The sequence below is a fragment of the Capsicum annuum genome, chromosome 3, assembly GCF_002878395.1.
Source record: "Capsicum annuum cultivar UCD-10X-F1 chromosome 3, UCD10Xv1.1, whole genome shotgun sequence".
NCBI classification, from domain to species: Eukaryota; Viridiplantae; Streptophyta; class Magnoliopsida; order Solanales; family Solanaceae; genus Capsicum; species Capsicum annuum.
The window spans coordinates 146,659,730-146,680,573 of NC_061113.1; the positions used below are offsets into that span (position 1 = coordinate 146,659,730).

General features: G+C 38.5%; 2 protein-coding genes across 6 annotated transcripts in view; one reads left to right on the forward strand and one right to left on the reverse strand.

The window, feature by feature from the left end:
• Positions 1–832: 832 nt before the first annotated feature.
• LOC107863481 (probable RNA-binding protein EIF1AD) lies at positions 833–2,572 on the reverse strand. Its single transcript, XM_016709409.2, has 4 exons — positions 2,438–2,572; positions 2,275–2,350; positions 2,023–2,149; positions 833–1,237 (listed from the first exon to the last, which is right to left on the reverse strand). The coding sequence occupies exons 1-4, from the start codon at positions 2,549–2,551 to the stop codon at positions 1,048–1,050; spliced, it is 507 nt and encodes a 168-aa protein (XP_016564895.1). The 5' UTR covers positions 2,552–2,572; the 3' UTR covers positions 833–1,047.
• Positions 2,573–2,710: 138 nt separating this feature from the next.
• Positions 2,711–20,844, forward strand: part of LOC107863480 (E3 ubiquitin-protein ligase SHPRH) — a 45,353-nt gene continuing 27,219 nt past the window's right edge. For 4 of the 5 annotated variants that reach the window (XR_007053082.1, XM_016709408.2, XM_047408354.1 and 1 more), the window contains exons 1-6: positions 2,711–2,882; positions 3,333–4,131; positions 4,224–4,430; positions 6,792–6,853; positions 8,652–9,141; positions 10,250–10,450. Coding sequence is in view for 4 of the 5 variants with exons in the window: in XM_016709408.2 (XP_016564894.2) it covers positions 3,335–4,131; positions 4,224–4,430; positions 6,792–6,853; positions 8,652–9,141; positions 10,250–10,450 (1,757 nt within the window). In the remaining variant the exon portion in view is untranslated. The remainder of the gene's footprint in view (positions 2,883–3,332; positions 4,132–4,223; positions 4,431–6,791; positions 6,854–8,651; positions 9,142–10,249; positions 10,451–20,844) is intronic. The other variant, XM_047408353.1, reaches the window with a different exon arrangement.

Genomic DNA, 20,844 nt, shown 5'->3' on the forward strand with positions numbered 1-20,844 from the left:
AGGCAAAAGTAAAATATGAAAAAGGCCTGACTTATAAGATTTCGACCACAATGACAATAGTTCTCTCTACAAGGAGATGTTCAACATAAATGGTGGTTTTATGCAATATGTGATAGTACATAATTATTTAACAGCTCCGAGAGAGCTAATGTGTGACTACTCAAAGGAATAAAATTGTTCATAATAATGGGGTCGTAGTAGGTCTCAAAAGAAAGTAAGTTTCAAGATATTTACAAAATAGAATTATATTGAGATAATAAATTATGAGAAGGTTTAATATCTCCGATCCATATTACTACAATCAAAACGAATTATAAATATTCATGTTATACGTTACTATATTTTTCTCATATTTGTAATACACAAATATAAGCATGATAATAAAATCACATTTAATAGAAAACTAATAAAATTTAATATATAAGTTAGACATGACCTTTTTAAGTGCTCTATTACACTCCCCCAACTCCTCCAAACATGGTTGAAAGTTTCTACAATCCATAGTAGCCGTTGGTACGTACATTGAAATCCTTCAACAACAAAATACCTGATCTACTTCCATAGTGGGGTCTGGAGAGAGTGTAGGCAACTATCCCTACCTTATGAAGGTAGAGAGACTGTGTTCGTAGAACCTTGGCTCAAGCAAAACATATCAAAATCAGGCAAAGAAAATATAGTTACATATGTTGAAACCCTTGCATCACAAATTTTCTCAAACACCTCGCGTAAAAGCTACTCAGACACTGATATGTGTTCATCCACCTTAATTCACAAGTTCCAAACAAAGTAAGCTATGCATATTTTTTAGTGTCGAAGAACATCCTATCAAACATAGCATTAGAAGACATATCTTTGATAAAAATCAAATGCAGAAATCCAGAAGTTCACCCACCCCAGATATGGGCTTGACATAGAAACTACTCTATTAAGATACACTGATCCAATAGCAAGCAGATTTACAATTAATAACTTTCAAAGAAAGCAATGCCTTTACACCTACTCTGTCAGTAGAAACGAAATGACGCCCAGAAGGTCCCAAAATATGGATCAGGGACCAGTATCTGAATCAGACTCTGTTTCAGACTCCCGTTGAAAAGGATTTAATCTGTTTGTATTGGCTTCTAATGGAGGGAGTCCATCATCATCACTTGAGTCTTCATTTTCATCCACCTGAGAATTTTGTGACTGCGTATCCTGTTTTGAATTCTCTACTTCTGTGAATTTGAAGATCTCTGGCCTGCACGGAGATTATGCAAAAATTGAGAAAATTTCTGAATAAAAACTATTTGGGGGGAGGAGAGCAGTAGACCGTACTATGACCCTTGCCGAGGAGCATCGAGTGACAGGCTCTTGCCAACCAATTGAATAACATTGCACAGTGGATTGAAACCATATCTTAGCCAGGGAGAGGTGTTGGGAGTAGTATGATGTTTCAAATAGGGCCGTGTATACAGAAATCTACCATTTATTTTGCATATATTAGGTGGGGGTATGCAGACCAAAATATCAATTAAGTTAGCACATTAAAATATAAATGACCAACTACGTGAAATCAACACAAAGTAAAACACACACTCAGCAGAGTAGTTGCTGAAAGGGCTGTCTTGTAAGCTGATTGACATATGTTGTAACAGAAGAAACGATAGACATGCTAGGAGGAGGTCAAAATCTACTAAGAGGGTGAATGTGAAAACACAAAAATTCAAAATTGCACATGAGAGTTAAAAGCCAAATGTCATGGACGAAACAAAAATATGCTTCAATCATCATAACGAGATTATCTCCTTTTTCCACATATCAGCGATTTCTTTTCAATCTCAAAAACCTGTAAAGATGCTAGCTGCATTCACAAGCCAGAACTAATATATCCATTTCAATATAGATTTAAAATAGGCTCGTCAAGCAAAATAACCCTACTTTTTTTTCAGTACAAGACAGATTTTAGAAGGAAAAATCCCTTGCCCTTTCTCTAAAAAATCAGAACAAGGCAAAATAATAGGTGGTTGAATTTCAGAGGCTCACCATTCAGGTGACTTTTGAAGCACATGGACCTGGTCATGATAGAGAACCTGCGTAACAACACATCCCACTTTTCTACCTGATTCAGTAGCTTCTTCTCTGCCACTCTCATCCACCACAACAAAATTGCCTGTTGATAAAAAAGACAAACACAAAGGAAAACACTTCACATTATTCTAAGCTATTCAACACACCAAAAAAATAAAAAAAATAAAGATAACAGCATGAAATCAACAAGCATGATAAATCCCAAACCTCTTTTAATCCACATGCTCTTTTGAAATTTAGCTGGGAATATTGCTAATGATGTTTCACCTTTCGCATCCGTTACCTTCACATTCAAAAAGATAAAAATAAAAATATTAATTTCATACAAAAAAGACAAAAACGAAGACATAAAAGAAGAAACGGATCTTACTTGAATAAGATTGGAACCTCGAAGGTCCACAACCTGCATAATGCTTTGTCCTTTTTGAAGAGTCAAAAATTCTTCTTGGACAGCCCTTTTCAAATTCTTCCTTCCCCCTGTCATGGTTGTTCTTTGCCCAATTGGAACACACACTGCAAAACCCTAACCCCTGCTTTCGTTGTCATTCTTTATTTTTACCAGTGTCCTCCTTATTTATTTTAAAATGTGAAATGACCATAATACCCTTATAGGTGTGGGTTCTGAGACGTAGACGACAGACAGTAACAGTAACAAGAACAAAGTCGGTTATTGGAGAGATGTTACATACAGTGCCGTCAGTTTTACCGTCTGTTGTTTCCCAGTAGAGTAACAGAAATAGATCAGCCCAATATTTCGAATTTCCTGCTACTCCTACAATTCGAGGGCTCAACGGTTGTGCACGCGGGAAATTGAGGTCTTCCTTCTTGGTTTTTTCAATTCTATTCCTAAATTCTGCAATTTATTCCACTTTCTATCAGTTTTATGTGAATGAATTAGCATTCAAATTATGCAACTGTTTGTTTTGCTGGCTCAACTTCATTTTAGAACTCTTGAATTGACATTGCTATATATACTGCTTCTCGGTTATTTGAACATAACACTGTAAGGCTCGTTTGGTGCGAGGGGATAAGGGATAACTAATACTAGGATTAATTTTTTGATGAGTTTATCCCATGTTTGGTTGGGATAAAATCGTGGGATGACTTATCCTGGGATTGTACTGTTATTTTTATCTCACATTGAGGGCGGGATAACAATCATCGAATAACTAATTCCCGGGTAACTTGTACCCCAACCAAACGAGCCCTAAATGATTATTTCTTTTTTCATTTAATCACGTTGCTCTTGGTATTTCTTGTTACAGCAATGGGTCGGAGGAAATCTAAGCCAAATCGTTCGGTAGGAATTTTGGAAGGAGAAGTTCCCAAGGGGAAATTAAATGGTAAAACTGAAGCTGGAAATGCAGAAAAAGATGATTCTTTTGCAGTTGAAGTGCCATATTTTGTTGAAATTGATCGGTCTAATTGGTTATCTGACCAACATATGGATATTTCCGAAATTTTTTTATCAGACTTGGTTTTTAGTGAGGTGTTTGGTCATTTTATATTGGATGAGGAATTTTTCTGGGATTCAAGGTATTTATTGAGGTTTAGGGTGAGTAATGTTAATGAGTATCTTACTAGGATAAAGTTGGGTCATTGGCCTGTATTATCTGCTGGTAATATATGTCTGGAGATTGTAACAAAACAGGAGAAAGAGGGTTTGGAGGAAACTAATGTGTTGGTGGTGGGAAATTTTGATGGACCTGATGAGGGTTTATCAGGGCTAGTCCATTTGGCTAGTTTGAAGTTCTTCTCATTGAGGCCTGTTATTGTTCCAAATTGTTTAGCATCTGTAAGGATGAGGGTTGAGATTTTAGAAAGTGCATTTTCTGCGTGCGAGTCACTTCTTGATACATCTAGACAGCTATGGAAAAAGAGCATGATGCATGTGATGGCCTGGCTACGTCCAGAGGTTGTGACTTCAGAGGCTAGATATGGATACCAGGTGGCAGCACATGCGGATATTGGTCTAGCTTCAGGGCCGGATGAAAGTTCTTCTGCTGCAAGGAAACTTTCTAGGTTTGATGTAGCTAGTTTCTATGAAGCTATTAAGCCATCAAAGTGAGTGTTTCTGCTGACATAAGTTTTCAATTTTTGTTGACTATATTGCAAATTTCCTCATACTTGGCTTGCATTTGTGATATTTCCTGCAGGGAGGAGCCGATGCTTGATGATGACCTCCCTGGTTTGCTTCCTAAGCTTAGACCTTACCAGCGCCGTGCTGCTTATTGGATGGTGCAGAGGGAGAAAAGAAATTCTGATGGCTCTTTGCAAAGCAAAATAAATCACTTTATTTCTCCTCTATGTATGCCACTGAGTTTAATTGACACCTCTATAACAGTATATTACAATCCATTTTGGTATGTTCCTCTTTCTATGATGGTAAAGAAAATCTTACCATTGGATTCATGTACTTTTACCATCCTTTGAAGTATTTTTTATCCATAGTTCATCCAATAGGTTCCCTTGTGATGAAATAGACACTTCCAACTACAGGCACTAACTGAATTTGGTTTTGTTATTTTGTGTTTTGTGAATTCAAAAGGTGGATGATCAAATTCTCGTCATTTTTTTGTTCTTTGGATTGAGTGATGAAGGGGATAGAGTTATTGTGTTAGGGGAGCTGGAGCACACATAGGAGTGTCGTGAATTTAGTTATTGTAGACGTTTTAAGGTAGAAGAGGTCAGAGAGGCTGTTCGCAGGATGCGTAGGGGTAGGGCGACGGGGCCTGATGAGATCCCTGTGGATTTTTGGAAGTTCTCTGGCGAGGCTAGGTTAAGGTGGTTGACTGAATTATTTAACGGCATTTTCAAGTCGGCGAAAATGCCCGAGGCTTGGAGATGGAGTACTATGATCCCTCTTTATAAGAACAAGGGTGACATTCAGAGGTGCAATAACTATAGAGGTATTAAGTTATCGAGCCACACTATGAAGATTTGGGAGAGAGTGGTCGAGTTGAGGTTTAGGAGGATAATGTCTATCTCGGAGAATCAGTTTGGATTTATGCCCGGGCGCTCGACGACGGAGGCAATTCACCTGGTGCGGAGACTGGTGGAACAGTATAGGGAAAGGAAGAAAGATCTGCACATGGTGTTTATCGACTTGGAGAAGGCGTACGGCAAAGTCCCTAGGGAGGTGCTTTGGAGATGCTTGGAGATGAGTGGGGTACTGGTGGTGTATACTAGAGCAATCAAGGACATGTATAATGGAGCTAAGACTCAGGTGAGGAAGGCGGGAGGAGACTCAGAACATTTCCCTGTCTTGACGGGGTTGCACCAGGGTTCCACTCTTAGCCCGTTTTTGTTTGCTTTGGTGGTGGATGTGTTGATGCAGCGCATTCAAGGAGAGGTGCCTTAGTGTATGCTTTTTGCAGATGATGTTGTTTTGATTGATGAGACGCGGAGGGGTGTGAATGATAAATTAAAGGTGTGGAGACAGATCCTTGAGTCTAAAAGGTTCAGGTTGAGCAGGAGCAAGACAAAATATTTGGAATGCAAGTTTAATGACGTGAGGCAGGAAGACGAGGTGGTAGTAAGGTTGGATTCCCAGACGGTGTGTAAGAGGGATAGTTTTAAGTATCTTGGGTCCATGATTCAGGAGAATGGTGAGATTGACGAGGATGTCTCCCATCGTATTGGGGCGGGATGGATGAAGTGGAAGCTCGCCTTGGGGTGTTGTGTGATAGGAAGGTGCTGCCCAAGCTTAAAGGAAAATTCTACAGGGTGGCAGTCAGTCCAACCATGTTGTATGGAGCGGAATGTTGGCCACTCAAGAACTCTCACATTCAAAAATTGAAGGTGGCGGAAATACGGATGTTGCGTTGGATGTGTGGGCTTAATAGGGGTGATAGAGTTCGAAATGAGACTATTCGGGAAAAGGTTGGAGTGGCTTCGGTGGAGGACAAGATGCGGGAAGTCCGATTGAGATGGTTCGGGTATGTGATGAGAAGGGGCACGGATGCCCCGGTCCGTAGATGTGAGAAACTTGCTTTGGATGGTTTCAGGCGGGGTAGGGGTAGACCGAAGAAATACTGGAGAGAGGTGATCAGGCGGGACATGGAGCAATTACAGCTCACTGAGGACATGACCCTAGATAGGAAGATCTGGAGGACGTGGATTAGGATAGAAGGCTAGTGCCAGTTTGAGTCGTTGGAGTAGGGCATTACTTGGTAGATGTAGTATTCTTGTTAGGACACTTTGTTGCATGCTTTATTACAAATTTGTTCATTATTCTTTGTTTATTATTCCTTGTGGGTGGCGTATTTATGTCTTGACATCTTGTTCCATGCTTTATTAAGTATTTGTTTATTATTCCTTGTCTTGAGTTGGGGGTCTATAGGAAACAACCTTTCTACTTCTCCTGAAGTAGTGGTATGGACTGCGTACATCTTACCCCCCCAGACCCCACTATGTGGGAATACACTGGGTTTGTTGTTGTTGTTGTTGGATTGTACATCCCTAATTCCAGGAAAAGCATCGTTCTCCCTCCCTCCCCTGATGGCTTATGTCACTATTAATTGGCGCTTCTTCCTCTTCCTTAAGTACACAAGTCTATTGCTCTTAACTCAAAATACAAGGAGTCAAAAATTGAAATATAACCTTTTCAGATTGAACTGATCTCTCTCTTAACTATCTTTTTTGTTAAGTTATATTCGCTGTATTTTTTTAACCAGCTAAGAAGAGTTCTTTTTTAATGATCAGTTTCTGATGTTACTTTTCAGTGGAAATGTATCCTTGCATCCAGAGAGCACCCCGCCAGTTGTTCCTGGTGGTATTTTAGCTGGTAAGCAAAATGACTGAATTTGCCAGTCTTTCGTGCTTGATCTACCTTTGTATGTTATTGCTTTCAATCATCAGGGAAGACAATTAAAAATGTGTTCGGCACTGTAAAGTCTTTAAGATAAGTAGGATCATGCGTTATTTTATCCTTTTCTTTTTGTTTTTTTTCTTCGTGCTGGTTGATCATTGTACGATCTTTTCCCCTATTTTATTGAATCTGTTTTCAATCCTCAGGGAAGACAATTAAAAATGTGTTGGGCACCTTAAAATCTTTAGGATAGATAGGATCATCCGTTATTTTATCCTTTTCTTTTAGTTTTTTTCTTCGTGTCGGGTGATTTGTACGATCTTTTCCCCTATTGTATTGAATCTACTTTCAATCCTCGGGGAAGACAATTAAAATTGTGTTGGGCACCATAAAATCTTTAGGATAGATTGGATTATACGTCATTTTATCCTTTCCTTTTTGGTTATTTCTTCATGCTGGCTGATCTTCTGTACATATTAGGACCTTCTTTGTGCTGTTATGAAATCTTACCTTATTGATTTAATTTACTGTCTGACTGTGATTGCTTTGGGTAGCAAACATGTCTTGTTTCTTTGGAAGAGTTTATTTTTTCCTTCATTTTTTCTTTTTTATTAAAACACCCTCATATCTAGTTACTGTATCACTGAGTTATGACGGGGATGAATTGCTTGTTTTATGATATAATTTCCGTTTAAGTAATTGGTTTATGCTTTGAGGGGTCGTTTGGTAGTGTATTAGAGAAAATAATGCATGCGTTAGTTTTATGTATTGCTAATACCTTGTTTGGTACACTTTTTAATCATATGTATAACTAATGCTTGTATAGTTATACTCTCTATTGTGTATTGAGGTGTGTATTACACATACCACCATTTTCCATGTTATTAGTAATACAAAGAATTTCAACACATGCATTAACTTAATCAATGACAAAATTACCCTTCAAATCCCTTTAGAACGTTTCCAAGTCCTTTTCCACGATACTTCACTTGTTCTTCTCTACACTTTGCCATGTAAAAGTTTTCTCCACATCTTCTTCCTTTCACTTGGTCAAACATTGTTTGCTTTTTCTACCCTATTTCACAATTTCAGGTATAGTTTTTTCTTTCACCTTTTCTACCCCTATATATTTCTAATGCTGCATACGAGAATGGAGTGGATAATAAAAGACCACATTGCCAGATCTGTGTGTTATTATGGCTGGAGCAAGAATACAATTCGCTGGAAATTGTGACTTTGCTTGATATAGTGATGTACTCACCTATTTGTTTCGCTGGTGTGTTCATAGGTATTGTTGTATGACTTGCTCTTCACACTTGAAAAGTTGTCTGGAGTGTGATGAAGCAATGCTACCAAGTATCTAATTTAATTTGGGGGAAAAATGAGCTAGCGAAGTTTTAAAGGTACAAGAACTTTGTTGCAAAGAAAGTCTGTAAATTAAAGGAAGGTATTTTTGTAAACAAATATTTTTTTTATAGAAATTATGCAAGAGATATTATTTCTAATCACCAAACCAAACAATGTATAAGAAATAATGCCATCATAACTGATAGCAGCATAACTAGTACCAACATTACCAATGCAAGCACTACTAATACACCCTATTCTGCATTATTTTTATACACTCTACCAAACGAACGACCCCTGAATGTTTTACTATATATGATGTTAGGCAATTCTTAAGTACCTCAACTATGAACAGTGCCTTTCAACATTTTACAGTCATTGAAAGCCTTATTAGCTTTGGTTGCTTCTTCTATTATTGTTATTACAGATGAGATGGGGCTGGGAAAGACTGTTGAGCTGCTTGCCTGTATCTTTACACATCAGGTGGCATCATCCTCCGTTGGAAATTTTACTGGTGAATTTCTGTGTGGTGAGGGTCAAAAGAATAGTCTGAAAAGACTGAAAAGAGAGCGTGTGGAGTGTATATGTGGTTCTGTGAGTGAAAGCATCAGATATAAAGGATTGTGGGTTCAGTGTGATGCTTGTGATGCATGGCAGCATGCAGATTGTGTGGGCTACTCTCCTAACAAGAGATATTCAAAATCCAAAGCAATCTTAGATGAACAGAAGACAACTGGTAATATGCGCAAGCATGCTAAACGCAAAAACAATGTTAAAATAGTTGAAATGGAAGACAGCTATATCTGCCAGCGGTGCTCAGAACTGATCCAAGCCTGTGTAGCACCAGTTGCCTCAGGTGCAACTCTTCTTGTGTGTCCAGCTCCTATATTGCCTCAATGGCATGCTGAAATTGTTCGGTATTCTTACTTAGCCTTTCATTTTCCTTGTTCCATTTCAAGCATATCATTTTCCTTAGATTTCCTCAATATTAACTATATAAACCAGTGGACATAGATGTTACCAACTAAAACATTTTCAGACATGTATGTATTATTTGTCATCAAGAGGAGCTATCAGTTATTTTGCCCTTCCAATAGATGTCCTTTTTTTTTTTTGAAAAATTATAATCTCTTGATATAATGTTCAGAACTCTATATATTAAAGATTTTAGAAGATGAACAGTATTGAATTCTGATTACTGAATTTAAACCTTGAGGCAATAGTCTATTGTTGATTTTGTTGGCTGTAAATCAGTTTGCAGATATGTACTAGTATATGTTTTATCATAAAATTAGTTGTTGTTTTTTACTTCTAGTTGCTTTGTTCTCTTTGCATTACTTGACTATATGTTCAGTTAGTAAATAGAACAACCATTTGATATCCGTACATCCTTGCAAAAGTGATCTTTTACCGGAAATATGATCAGAAGTACCGGAGTCCATGATGCATGGTTCAAGAGTATTAGACTGTGAAAGACAAGCAACAAATTACTAGCAATAGATGTATTAGTCTGAGCAACAGAGGCTATTTGTGAGATGTATGCTTGCTTGTTCGACATTTAAGGGACTCACTATATTTTCCTTTAGATGACTGGTTGCTGACATAAGAAAAGTAATCGCTCATCATAAGCATAAAGGGCTAATTGGCCTTATGGGGTTGATGAGTTCACTTTTGTCCTTTAGTTGTCTTGTAGAGAACTCAGTGAAACTTTCTACCTTTTCCTGGGTCCTTAACTTCTGGGATTGATCAGGGGAAACTGTGAAAGAAGGGGCTTTTGTTTCCTTTTCCCTATGGCCTTGTGACTTGTACAGTCACTTGTTGGTTGACTTTACTCTTTTTTTCTAATGTCTCTTTCTCTTATCATGACTAGGAGCAGGTTGTTTTTCATAACAATGTGAAATAGGTTTAGTGTTAGTTTTCTTGCCTTTCTAGGCCACATATGTCAAATTAATTCTATTCTTTATTGAATTTTTATCCAAAGTTGCTTATTTGGATTGCTTACCCATCATTTCTTCCTATTGCTAGTCATACTAGTCCTGGTGCTGTGCGAACATGCATTTATGAAGGAGTGAGGAATAACTCTATATCACAAACACCCTTGCCAGATATAAATGAACTTCTCAGTGCCAACATTGTTTTGACAACATATGATGTACTGAAAGAGGACTTGTCGCACGACTCTGACAGGCATGAAGGTGATCGTCGAGCTCTGAGATTTGAGAAAAGGTATTCTTCAGCCTCCAATTTCCTTTTCTGTTTTATCATTATGTCAGCTCTTAATGCTAAAATCAATGCATCACTGCAAAATTCTGCATGATGCTACAGTAAAAAATGATGCTCGAGTCTAGCTTCGGAAGTGTTACTGGTTCTGTTATTAACTCAAACGTATGTTTTATGGATCTACAACCTTGTCACTCCTTACCAGAGCAGAATCCTCGTTCTCTTTGAGTGATTGAACTCAGTAAGTCCTATCTGTTTGGATTTGGAGAGACATGGTTATGATGTTGAATTTTTGGTTAGTTCCTGAATGTGTTCATCTTACTATTGTAAAAGTGACCAATGCTTCCCTTGTTTGCTTCTTGTGCACTATCTGTCTGGTGCTTGTCCCCTGTGCTTATCTTTTATTTGCTCCGTGACAACTTCTGAAGATTATATGACTGACTATTACATGGATCAGGTTATTGGCTCTGAAACTCTGAATGGTAGGCATACCGATTTATTTTCTTAATTTTGTACATCTTTTTGTTGTTAGGACCTTGGCCCTAATTCAACTCCAAAAACTAGCTCAAGAAGTGAGGATTCCCCAAGGCATATTAAAGAGAGCACCCATCCCCGTATAAGGTGATGTGGCTCTTCAACCCCCCACCAACCCCCCACCAACCCCCACCCCCATGCCTAGGGCCGGATATCTGGAGCGTGGCAATTTAATATGGGGATCCAACATCAGATAACAAGAATTGAGATGGGTACTTCTCTTATACCAGTTATAGACCTTGGACCTAACTCAACTTCAAAAGCTAGCTCAAGAGTCTTATGATTTTTTTTTGATCGGATATTGTCCTTAATTTTCTTTTGCTGGACTATGTTATTGTGAATTGGAAGAGACATAAGAGAAATCTCAACTCGATTATTCTCTCAAGCTATTGGGTTTAAATAACTAAGTTTATATGTCCTAAAAGGAAAGGAAATCAATACAAATCAATATCTAATTATTACCTAATTATAATAGGAGTAAATCAAGTTACGTACTATATTTACATATGCTATAGAATGTTCATAAGATTCTAACGCTCCCCTTTAAGTTGGTGCATACAAATTATATGTACCTGCATACAAATTATATGTACCAAGCTGATCACTTGACCGCACGAACCTTGTGACGATATCTCCTGAAAGTTAACTTTTCTGTGAAAAAATGACAATCAATCTCTATGTGTTTGGTTCTCTCGTGAAATGCCGGATTCGATGCAATGTGAAGTGCAGCTTCATTATTGCACACGGGTTCCATTTCTTTAGTATCTCCAAATTTCAACTCCGTCAGTAGTTGCTTGATCCATATGAATTCACATGTTGCCACAGCCATAGCCCGATATTCTGCTTCTGAACTTTATCTAGCAACCTCATTTTGTTTCTTACTTTTCCAAGACACCAAATTTTCCTAACTAGAAAACAGTATCCCAAGTGGATGTTTAGTTAAAGGGTGGCCTTGCCTAATCTGCATCTGAATATCCAACAATTTTCTCATGTCCTCGAACTTCTTAAAGTAGTCCTTTCCTCGAAGAAGATTTTATGTATCGAAGAATGTGGATAACTGCATTCCAGTGACTGTCACAAGGAGAATTCAAGAACGGACTTACAACACTAACCACGAAGGTAATATTAGGTTGAGTCACTGTCATAATTCAATTTTCCTACTAGCCTTCTATATCTTTCAGGATCGCTAAGAGTGATATGGTTGGAGCTTAACATTTGGATCCATTGTAGAATCAATAGACCTTTAATCTGTCATTCTTGTCTCCTCAAGAATATCAAGTGCATACTTTCTCTATGAAATAGCAATTCCTGATTCGGATTAAGCAACCTCAATGTCCATGAAGTACTTCAATCGACCAAGATCCTTAGTCAAAAAGTGCTGAAAAGGTGATGTTTCAATTTGGTAATTCCCTCATCATCATTACTTGTGATAACTATGTCATCAACGTACAACACCAAATACAAGTATAAACCTGGAGCAGCAGAGTGATAATAAAACACAGAATGATCAGCTTCACTTCTCACCGTGCCAAACCATGCTTGAGGAGACTGCTTTAGGCTATAGAGTGCTCGTTGTAATTTGCACACTATCTTACTAGACTCTCCCTGAGCAACTAAACTAGGCAACTACTTCATAAACACCTCATCTTGGAGGTCTCCATGAAGAAAAACATTTTTAATATTCAACTGGTAGAGAAGCCATTGGCGAACAACTGCCATAGATAAAAAAGGGGCAAATTGAAGCAATCTTAGCCACAAGAGAGAATGTATCACCATAGTCAAGACCAAACATCCGTGTATAATCTTGGCCACTAGTCGATCAATTAGGCGATCAATTTGTCCATGAGGGCCAACCTTCGTTGTATATACCCTACGACAGCCAATTGTAGACTTACCTGGAGGTAGGGGAACAAGGTCCTAAGTACCACTAGAGTGCAAGGAAGACATTTTCTCAATCATAGCTTGTTGCCAGCTGGATGAGATAGAGCTTCTCCTGTAGTCTTAGGAATAGACACAAATGACAGTGATGATACAAAGGCAGAATGTGTCAGTGACAATCGATGATAGCTCAAACAAGTATAGATAGGATGAGGGTTACGAGTAGAGCGATTACTTTTTCGAGTGGCGATGGAAAAACACTGTGTAGAAAAGTCCTCAGTAGGCAAGAATTCTGGTGATGTGCGTGAATCATGTGGACGTGGATGACGATGATAAGTCAATAGCGGTGGAAGTGTAGTGGTGGAAGATGGAGTTGTAGAAAGTGATGTGGAAGGATAGACTATGGTAGAATCTCCAAAAGATGGGACTGGTAGAACCTTGGAAATGCCTAACTGTTTAGCAAGGGAGGATGTAAAGTAGGGTTGACATTCAAAGAAAGTAACATCAGCAGACATAAGGTATTGCTAGAGGTAAGGTAAGAAACATCAATATCCCTTATGTACCCCTGAATAATCGAGAAAGACACATTTAGAAGCATGAGAAGCTAATTTGTCATTTCCTGGTGTGAGGATATGGACAAAACATGTGCTTCCAAAGACATGCGGTGGAACAGAAAACAAGGTTGACTTGGAAAACAAAACAGAGTGTGGAACCTAATTTTGAATAGCAGAGGAAGGCATACAGTTAACCAGATAACAAGAGGCGAGCACTGTATCTCTCTTAAAATGCAATGGAACATTTGCTTGTATGAGAAAGGTGCATGCAACCTCAATAATATGCTTATTTTTTCTCTTCGCTACCCTATTTTGTTGTGCAGTATAAGGGTGCCATGGGAAGACAAACTATTGAAATTGAGATGATAAATATTCATGTGCATTATCACTATGAAAAATGTGAATGGAAACACTGAACTGAATTTGTATTTCAGCACAAAAAGTTTGAAATATGCAAAATAATTCAGAATGATTTTTCATTAGGAAAATCCAAGTACACCTTGAGTAATCTTCAATGGAAGTAACAAAATACTTAAATCCTAATGTAGAACTAACGCTACTAGGACTCTAAATGTCTAATGAACTAAATGAAAAGATGACTCTGCACGATTATTAGGATTGCGTGGAAAATGTAGCTCGGGTGTGCTTCCTTAATTGCCACGGCTCACAATCTAACTTAGACAATTTAGACAACTAGGTACTATCTTATGAAGTTTGGATAAACTAGGATGTCCCAATCGTCTGTGGATTAAATCTGGAGAGTCGAAGATCGAACAAACTATAGTGGACTTGTGGCAATTAAGGTAATAAAGTCTACCAAACTCACGCTCTTCGCCAATCATCCTCCCTGTACTGAGATCCTGTATAACAAAGCAGTCACTAAAGAATGAGACGAAACAGTTTAAAGACTTAGCCAAACGACTGATTGACAAAAGGCTAAAAGGACAATTAAGGACAAAAAGAACATTATTCAGAGTCAATGGGAGTAAGGATTGGTTTGACCAACTCCGATTGCCCTAGTCCGAGAACCATTAGCTAATGTAACAGTGGGAAGGGATCGAGAGTAACTAATATTAATTAATAAAGATTTGTTCCCAAAAATTTGGTCAGAAGCACCTAAGTCCATTACCCAAGGGCCAAAGTGTTGTGGACTGGGAGATACAAGCAAAAGGATTACTGGTCTGAGCAACGGAAGTTATTGATGGAGATGTCTACTCACTCGCTTGATACTAAAGAAAGTCATTGTATTCTACTTTAGATAAAGAGAAAAGTTGATTGGTTGGATTACCAATGGGTTTAGTCTGAGCAGCAGGAGCATTCTTTGGTCTACCATGGAGAGAGTAGCAAATATCACGGGTATGACCCAATTTGTTACAATAGCTGCACCTTGGCCGAGGTTTCCCATAGTGACTTCCATGTCGATTTCCAGTTTGAAATGCTGGAACAGAGGACTCTGCGTGTGTCACGGGGTGACTAGACGATGTAGATGGTGCAACTAATCACAACAATTGAGCGAATAGGTCATCCATAGCAGGAACAATGGGGCTCACCAAAATTTGATCTCACATTGAGTCAAGATCAGATGGAAGTCCAGCAAGTGTAACAACTAAAAACATCTTCGCATGTTGCTCCAATTGTTTTTCAACACTTGAAGTAGTGGGCATCAACTCAGTGAACTCTTCCATAACCACTTGAACTTGTCCAAGATACGTAGACATATCCGAATCTTGCTTTTTAATATTAGTCAATTGAGAAATAACATTATAAAAATGAGATGTCATTTGTGTATAGCCCACAAGCCTTTTTCCAAACCAAGAAGCAAGTTTGGAATGGTCAGAATAGCGACATCAACTTTGAATCAATAGATTTCCATAATGGACTGCACAATTGAGCATCAAGCTTCTCCCATTTGTCCTTATCTTTTTCATCAACATCGTTAGCCTATTTAACTTAGTGGTCTTGAACTCTTTGTCTCTTGCACCATAGCTGAACAGAGGAAGACCAAGATAAGTAGTTCACACTACCTATCAAGGGTTCAGTGGTGATGGAGTGGTTCGGGTTGCTGGAAACCATATGTTTATTGAAAATGTATGAACTGAGGGACATAATTTAGATGTAAGATGTTACCTGAATCTGGAAAAATCTGCAATTGCAGGAATCTGGAAGCAAAAAGCTGACTGGAATTCGAATCTGGGGAAAAAAAAATCTGCAATCGTAGGAATCTTGAAGCAAACAATTGACTAGAATTTGGAAAAAAATGAACTGGGCAATTTTGTCTACTGGAATTTGAAAAAAATCAGATCTGTCTATCGGAATTCGGCAACTCTGATCGGTGTGTGAGACGGCTGGTGGTGGCAGAGCTGATTGGGTTTTGCTCGCGCCGGTGGTCGAAGTCTCGTGGTGGTGTTTTGATCACAACACCTCCGAAAATAGAGATTTGTACGGACATCCAAGAAAAATAGATGAAAAGAATGGGTTTGAAATTTCTTTTCTGCTAGAATATGAGTAGGAATAGGACTAGTATATAAAATCCTACTTGGAAAAGGATTTTAATGTAGTGCCTATAAATAGGGTCCGGATGTACTCATGTAAACACACAATTTTAATAATATTTTTCTCTGTTATTTCTCACATGGTATCAGAGCATTGGTGAGAAACGTCAGAAAAGAAACCTCAGTCTCAGTGCATCAATTTCCAGTGACTGATTTGTGGCATTTTCTGTTTTGTGGGTTGTGTGCAAAATGCAACACCAAGAGGATCGGAAAGCTCAGGCGACAAAAAACCCGACCAAAACCGCTGGAAAAATATCAGCCACGCGCTTTTTGAAATCTGTAATTCCGGCGAGATTTGTTTCACGCGTTGATGCATGAGCCCATCTCCGGTTGAATTTTTGAGTTCCTTTTTTTGTTGGTGCTGCCGATCTATTTCGACTCCGACGAGTTGATTCCGCCAAGTCTTTTCAGATTTCGATCGTCGGAACTTAATTCCAGCGACTTTATTTTTTTTCAGCGAATTTCAGACATCAAGATTTTGTTTCTTGGTGTTTCCAAGTCAAAATTCCCAAGATGTCTTTTAGGTATGATATTTTTGGCTCCAAAAATAATGGAATTGGAAATTCAAGTCCTATGATCACTTTCGAACCTTTGATGGGAAGTTTAAATTATTTAGCCTAGGCTTCCTCGGTTGAGTTGTTGTGCAAAGGTCAAGGTGTCCAAGATCACTTAAAGATCAAGGCTAGTGTGGTAGATGAAAATGCAAAATCTAAACGCAGAAGATGCAAAAACCAAAGAACAATGGGAGAAAGTTGATGCTCAATTATGTAATCTTTTATGGCGATCTATTGATTCCAAGTTGATGCCCTTGTTTCGCCCACTCCAGCCGTGTTATTTAGTTTGGGAAAAGGCTCGGGCTTTATACATTAATGACATATCACGTTTTTATGATGCAATCTCGGATGACCAACTTGAAGAAACAAGAATCCGATATGTCTACTTACTTGGGACAAGTACAATCAGTCATGGAAGAATTTGATATATTGATGCCCGTCAGTATGGATGTGGAAAAACAACAAGTACAGACAAATGTGGTTTTTAGTTCTTGCTGGACTTTCTACTAACCATGATGCAGTACGTGATCAGATTTTAGCAAGTCCTACTGTTCCTCCAATTGATGAGTTATCCTACGGTTCCTCCAATTGATGAGTTATTCTCTCATCTGCTTCGTCTTGCTGCGCCTCCCAGTCACAAAGTAATTTCATCACCCACTGTTGACTCCTTTATTCTTGCATCTCAAACCATAGAAAAACGAACACATCAGCCTATGGAAAATTATTGAGGAGGAGGTCGTTCTGGAAAATCTCGATCGAAGTGTAGTTATTGTCATAAAGTTGAACACACTCAGGATATGTGTCATAGTTTGCATGGTCCACCACCCAGTTATGATCCTATTGCTGTAATGGAATATAATGAGTTCCTTCGGAATCGAGCAAGTAAGCAGACATCTCCACAACCTAATCGACCATCCAATAATGCTCATATTGCCCAAACAGAATATGATGAGTTCCTAGTATCGAGCAAGTAAGCAGACATCGCCACAAGTAGCCTCGGTTGCCTAACCTGATGCTTTTATTGCTAATCGTTTTGCTTGTGTTTTACAGTCTAGTACTCTTGGATCATGGGTCGTTGACTCAGGTGCTTCTGATCATATTTCTGGTAACAAATCAGTTTTGTCTAATATTGTTTATTCACTCACAATCTCTTCCTGCTATTACTTTAGCCAATGAGATCTGATAAAACCAAAATGAGTTGGACAAGCCAAAACCGTATCTTCTGTCACTCTAGACTCTGTTCTTTATATCCCTGGTTGTCCTTTTAATCTTGCATCTGTTAGTCGTTTGACATGTGCCCTTATTTTAGCATAACTTTTTTTGATGATTCTTTTCTAATGCAGGATCGTAGTATGGGATAGACGATTGGCACATGACCTGAATCACAAGGCCTTTACCATTTTACCTCTTCAAATTCCTTCACAGCATGCTCCGTTACAGACCCTCAAGACCTAATTCACAAACATTTGGGACATCCGAGTCTATCCAAGCTACAAAAAATGGTTCCTAGTTTGTCTAGTTTATCCACATTAGATTGCGAGTCATGTTAACTTGGGAAACACATCCGTGCTACTTTTTCATGTAGCATTGAGAGTCGTTCAGAGTCTATTTTCTCATTAGTTCATTATGATGTTTGGGTCCTAGTAGAGTCAATTCACCCTTAGGTTTTTGTTATTTTGTTAGTTTCATCGATGATTTTTCAAGATGTACTTGGGTTTTCTTAATGAAAGATTGTTCTGAGATATTTTCTATATTCACAAGTTTTTGTGCTGAAATACAAACTAAATTTGGTGTTTCTATTTGTACTTTTTGTAGTGATAATGCCTTAGAATACTTATCCTCTCAATTTCGGGAGTTTATGTCTCATCGAGGAATTATTCACCAGACGTCTTGTCCGTACACCCCTCAATAGAACGGTATAATAGAAAAGAAAAATAGACATCTTCTCGAGACATCCCATACTCTTCTCATTGAATCCCATGTTTTGCTGCATTTTTGGGGCACTGCAATCCGCACATCTTGCTATCTAATTAATTGAATGCCATCATCTTCCATTCAAAATCAGGTTCCCCATTCCATATTGTTTTCATAGTCACCTCTCTACTCTATCAACCCTCCCCTCCCCCCCCAGTCTTGGGCGCACATGCTTTGTTCATAACTTAGCCCATCAAAAATATAAATTAGCCCCTCGTGCTCTCAAGTGTGTCTTCCTTGGTTACTCTCGAGTTCAAAAAGGGTGTCGTTATTCACCAGATCTTCATCACTACCTTATGTCCGCTGATGTCACCTTTTTTTAATCTAACCTTACTATACATCTTCTGATTATCTTGATATTTCGGAGGTCTTACTCGTATCTCCAGATTTACCTGTACCAACCTTTGAGGAATCAATAATTACTTCTATTTCTCCAGCTGCAATGTCACAACTTCTGACTTATCATCGTCGTTCATGTTCAATATTAGTCTTGGACAATTCATGTTATGTGCCAGACACTGTTCTTACTGCGGACTTGCCTCCTCTTGGCCAATCAGTTGCACTTCAAAAAGGTATACGTTCAACTCGTAATGCTAATCCACATTATACTTTCTTGAGTTATCATCGTCTATCATCACTCCATTATGCTTATGGATCATCTTTGTCCTCTATTTTCATCCCTAAGACTATAAGTGAAGCACTTTCTTATTTAGGATAAAAGCGGGCTATGATAGATGAGATGTCTGCTTTACATACGAGTGGTACTTGGGAGCAGGTAAATCTACTGTTGGTTGCCGTTGGGTTTATGCAGTCAAAGTTGGTCCAGACGGTCAGGTTGATTGGCTTAAGGCTCGCCTTGTTACCAAAGGATACACCCAAATATGTGGGCTTGATTATAGTGACACTTTCCCTCCCGTGGCTAAAATAGCCTTTGCTAGTCTTTTCTTATCTATTGCTGCTGTTCATTGTTGGCCTTTTTATTAGTTGGACATTAAGAATGTTTTTCTGCACAGTGATCTTGAGGAAGAAGTCTATATGGAGTAACCACCTGGTTTTGTTGCCCAGGGTGAGTCTAGTAGCCTTGTATGTCAATTGCGTAGGTCACTCTATGGTCTAAAACAGTCCCTTCGAGCCTGGTTTGGAAAGTTTAGCACAGTAATTCAACAGTTTGGCATGATTCGTAGTGGAGCTGATCACTCAGTGTTCTCTCGGCATTCTAAACCAAATCTGTGTATTATTGGTGGTTTATGTTGACGATATCGTTATCACCGGCAATGATCAAGATGGTATCACTAAGTTGAAGCAACTTCTTTTTCAGCATTTTCAGACTAAAAACCTCGACAGACTAAAATATTTTCTAGGTATTTAGGTTGCTCAGTCCAGATCAGGTAATGTTTTTTCTCAACGCAGGTATGCCTTAGACATTCTTGAAGCGACAAGAATGATAGGATGTAGACCCATTGACACTTGTATGGATCCAAATGCTAAACTTCTGCCAGGACAGGGGGAGTCACTCAGTGATCCTGAAATCTTTCGGCGGTTGGTTGAAAAGTTGAATTATCTCACAGTGACTAGACCTGACATATCCTTTTCTGTGAGTGTTGTAAGTCAGTTTATGACTTCCCCTGTGATAGTCATTGGGATGCAATTGTTTGTATTCAGTGATATATAAAGTCAGCTCCAGGTAAAGGACTACTCTTCGAGGGTCAAGGTCATGAGCATATTATTGGATATACAAATGTTGATTGGGCAGGATCACCCTTTTGATAGACGCTCTACGTACGGATATTGTTTTTTAGTAGGAGGTAATTTGGTGTCCCGGAAGAGTAAGAAACAAAGTGTGGTTGCTCGATCTAGTGCAGAAGTAGAATATCGAGCAATGGTTGTAGCAACTTGTGAGCTAGTTTGGATTAAACAGTTGTTGAGAGAATTAAAAGTTGCAAAAACGGGTAAGATGAAACATGTGTGTGATAATCAAGCAGAGCTTTATATCGCATCAAATCCAGTGTTTCATAAGAGGACTAAACACATAGAGATTGATTGTCACTTTGTCAGAGAAAAGATGATCTTAGGAGATATTGATATCTTCACCAAGTCCCTCACCGGTCCTTGGTCCTCGTATTAATTACATTTGTAACAAGCTAGGTAATATGACTTGTATGCACCAGCTTGAGGGGGAGTGTTAGAATATGAGTAGGATAGGAATAGTATATAAAATCCTACTTGGAAAAGGATTATAATGTAGTGTCTATAAATAAGGTCGGGATGTAATTATGTAAACACACAATTTCAATAGTATTTTTCTCCATTATTTCTCACATCTTCCAAGGTTGTTGGCCTTAACCATGCTCTGA

What these genes read in the sequence shown, in the direction of transcription:
- LOC107863481 (XM_016709409.2), bottom strand. Translation starts at nt 2,551, where the DNA reads ATGACAGGGGGAAGGAAGAATTTGAAAAGGGCTGTCCAAGAAGAATTT. An exon ending in GAGCATGTGGATTAAAAGAG is followed by an intron (nt 2,150 to 2,274) that starts GTTTGGGATTTA and finishes TTTTATCAACAG; the next exon opens with GCAATTTTGTTGTGGTGGAT. An exon ending in CTTCAAAAGTCACCTGAATG is followed by an intron (nt 1,238 to 2,022) that starts GTGAGCCTCTGA and finishes ATCTCCGTGCAG; the next exon opens with GCCAGAGATCTTCAAATTCA.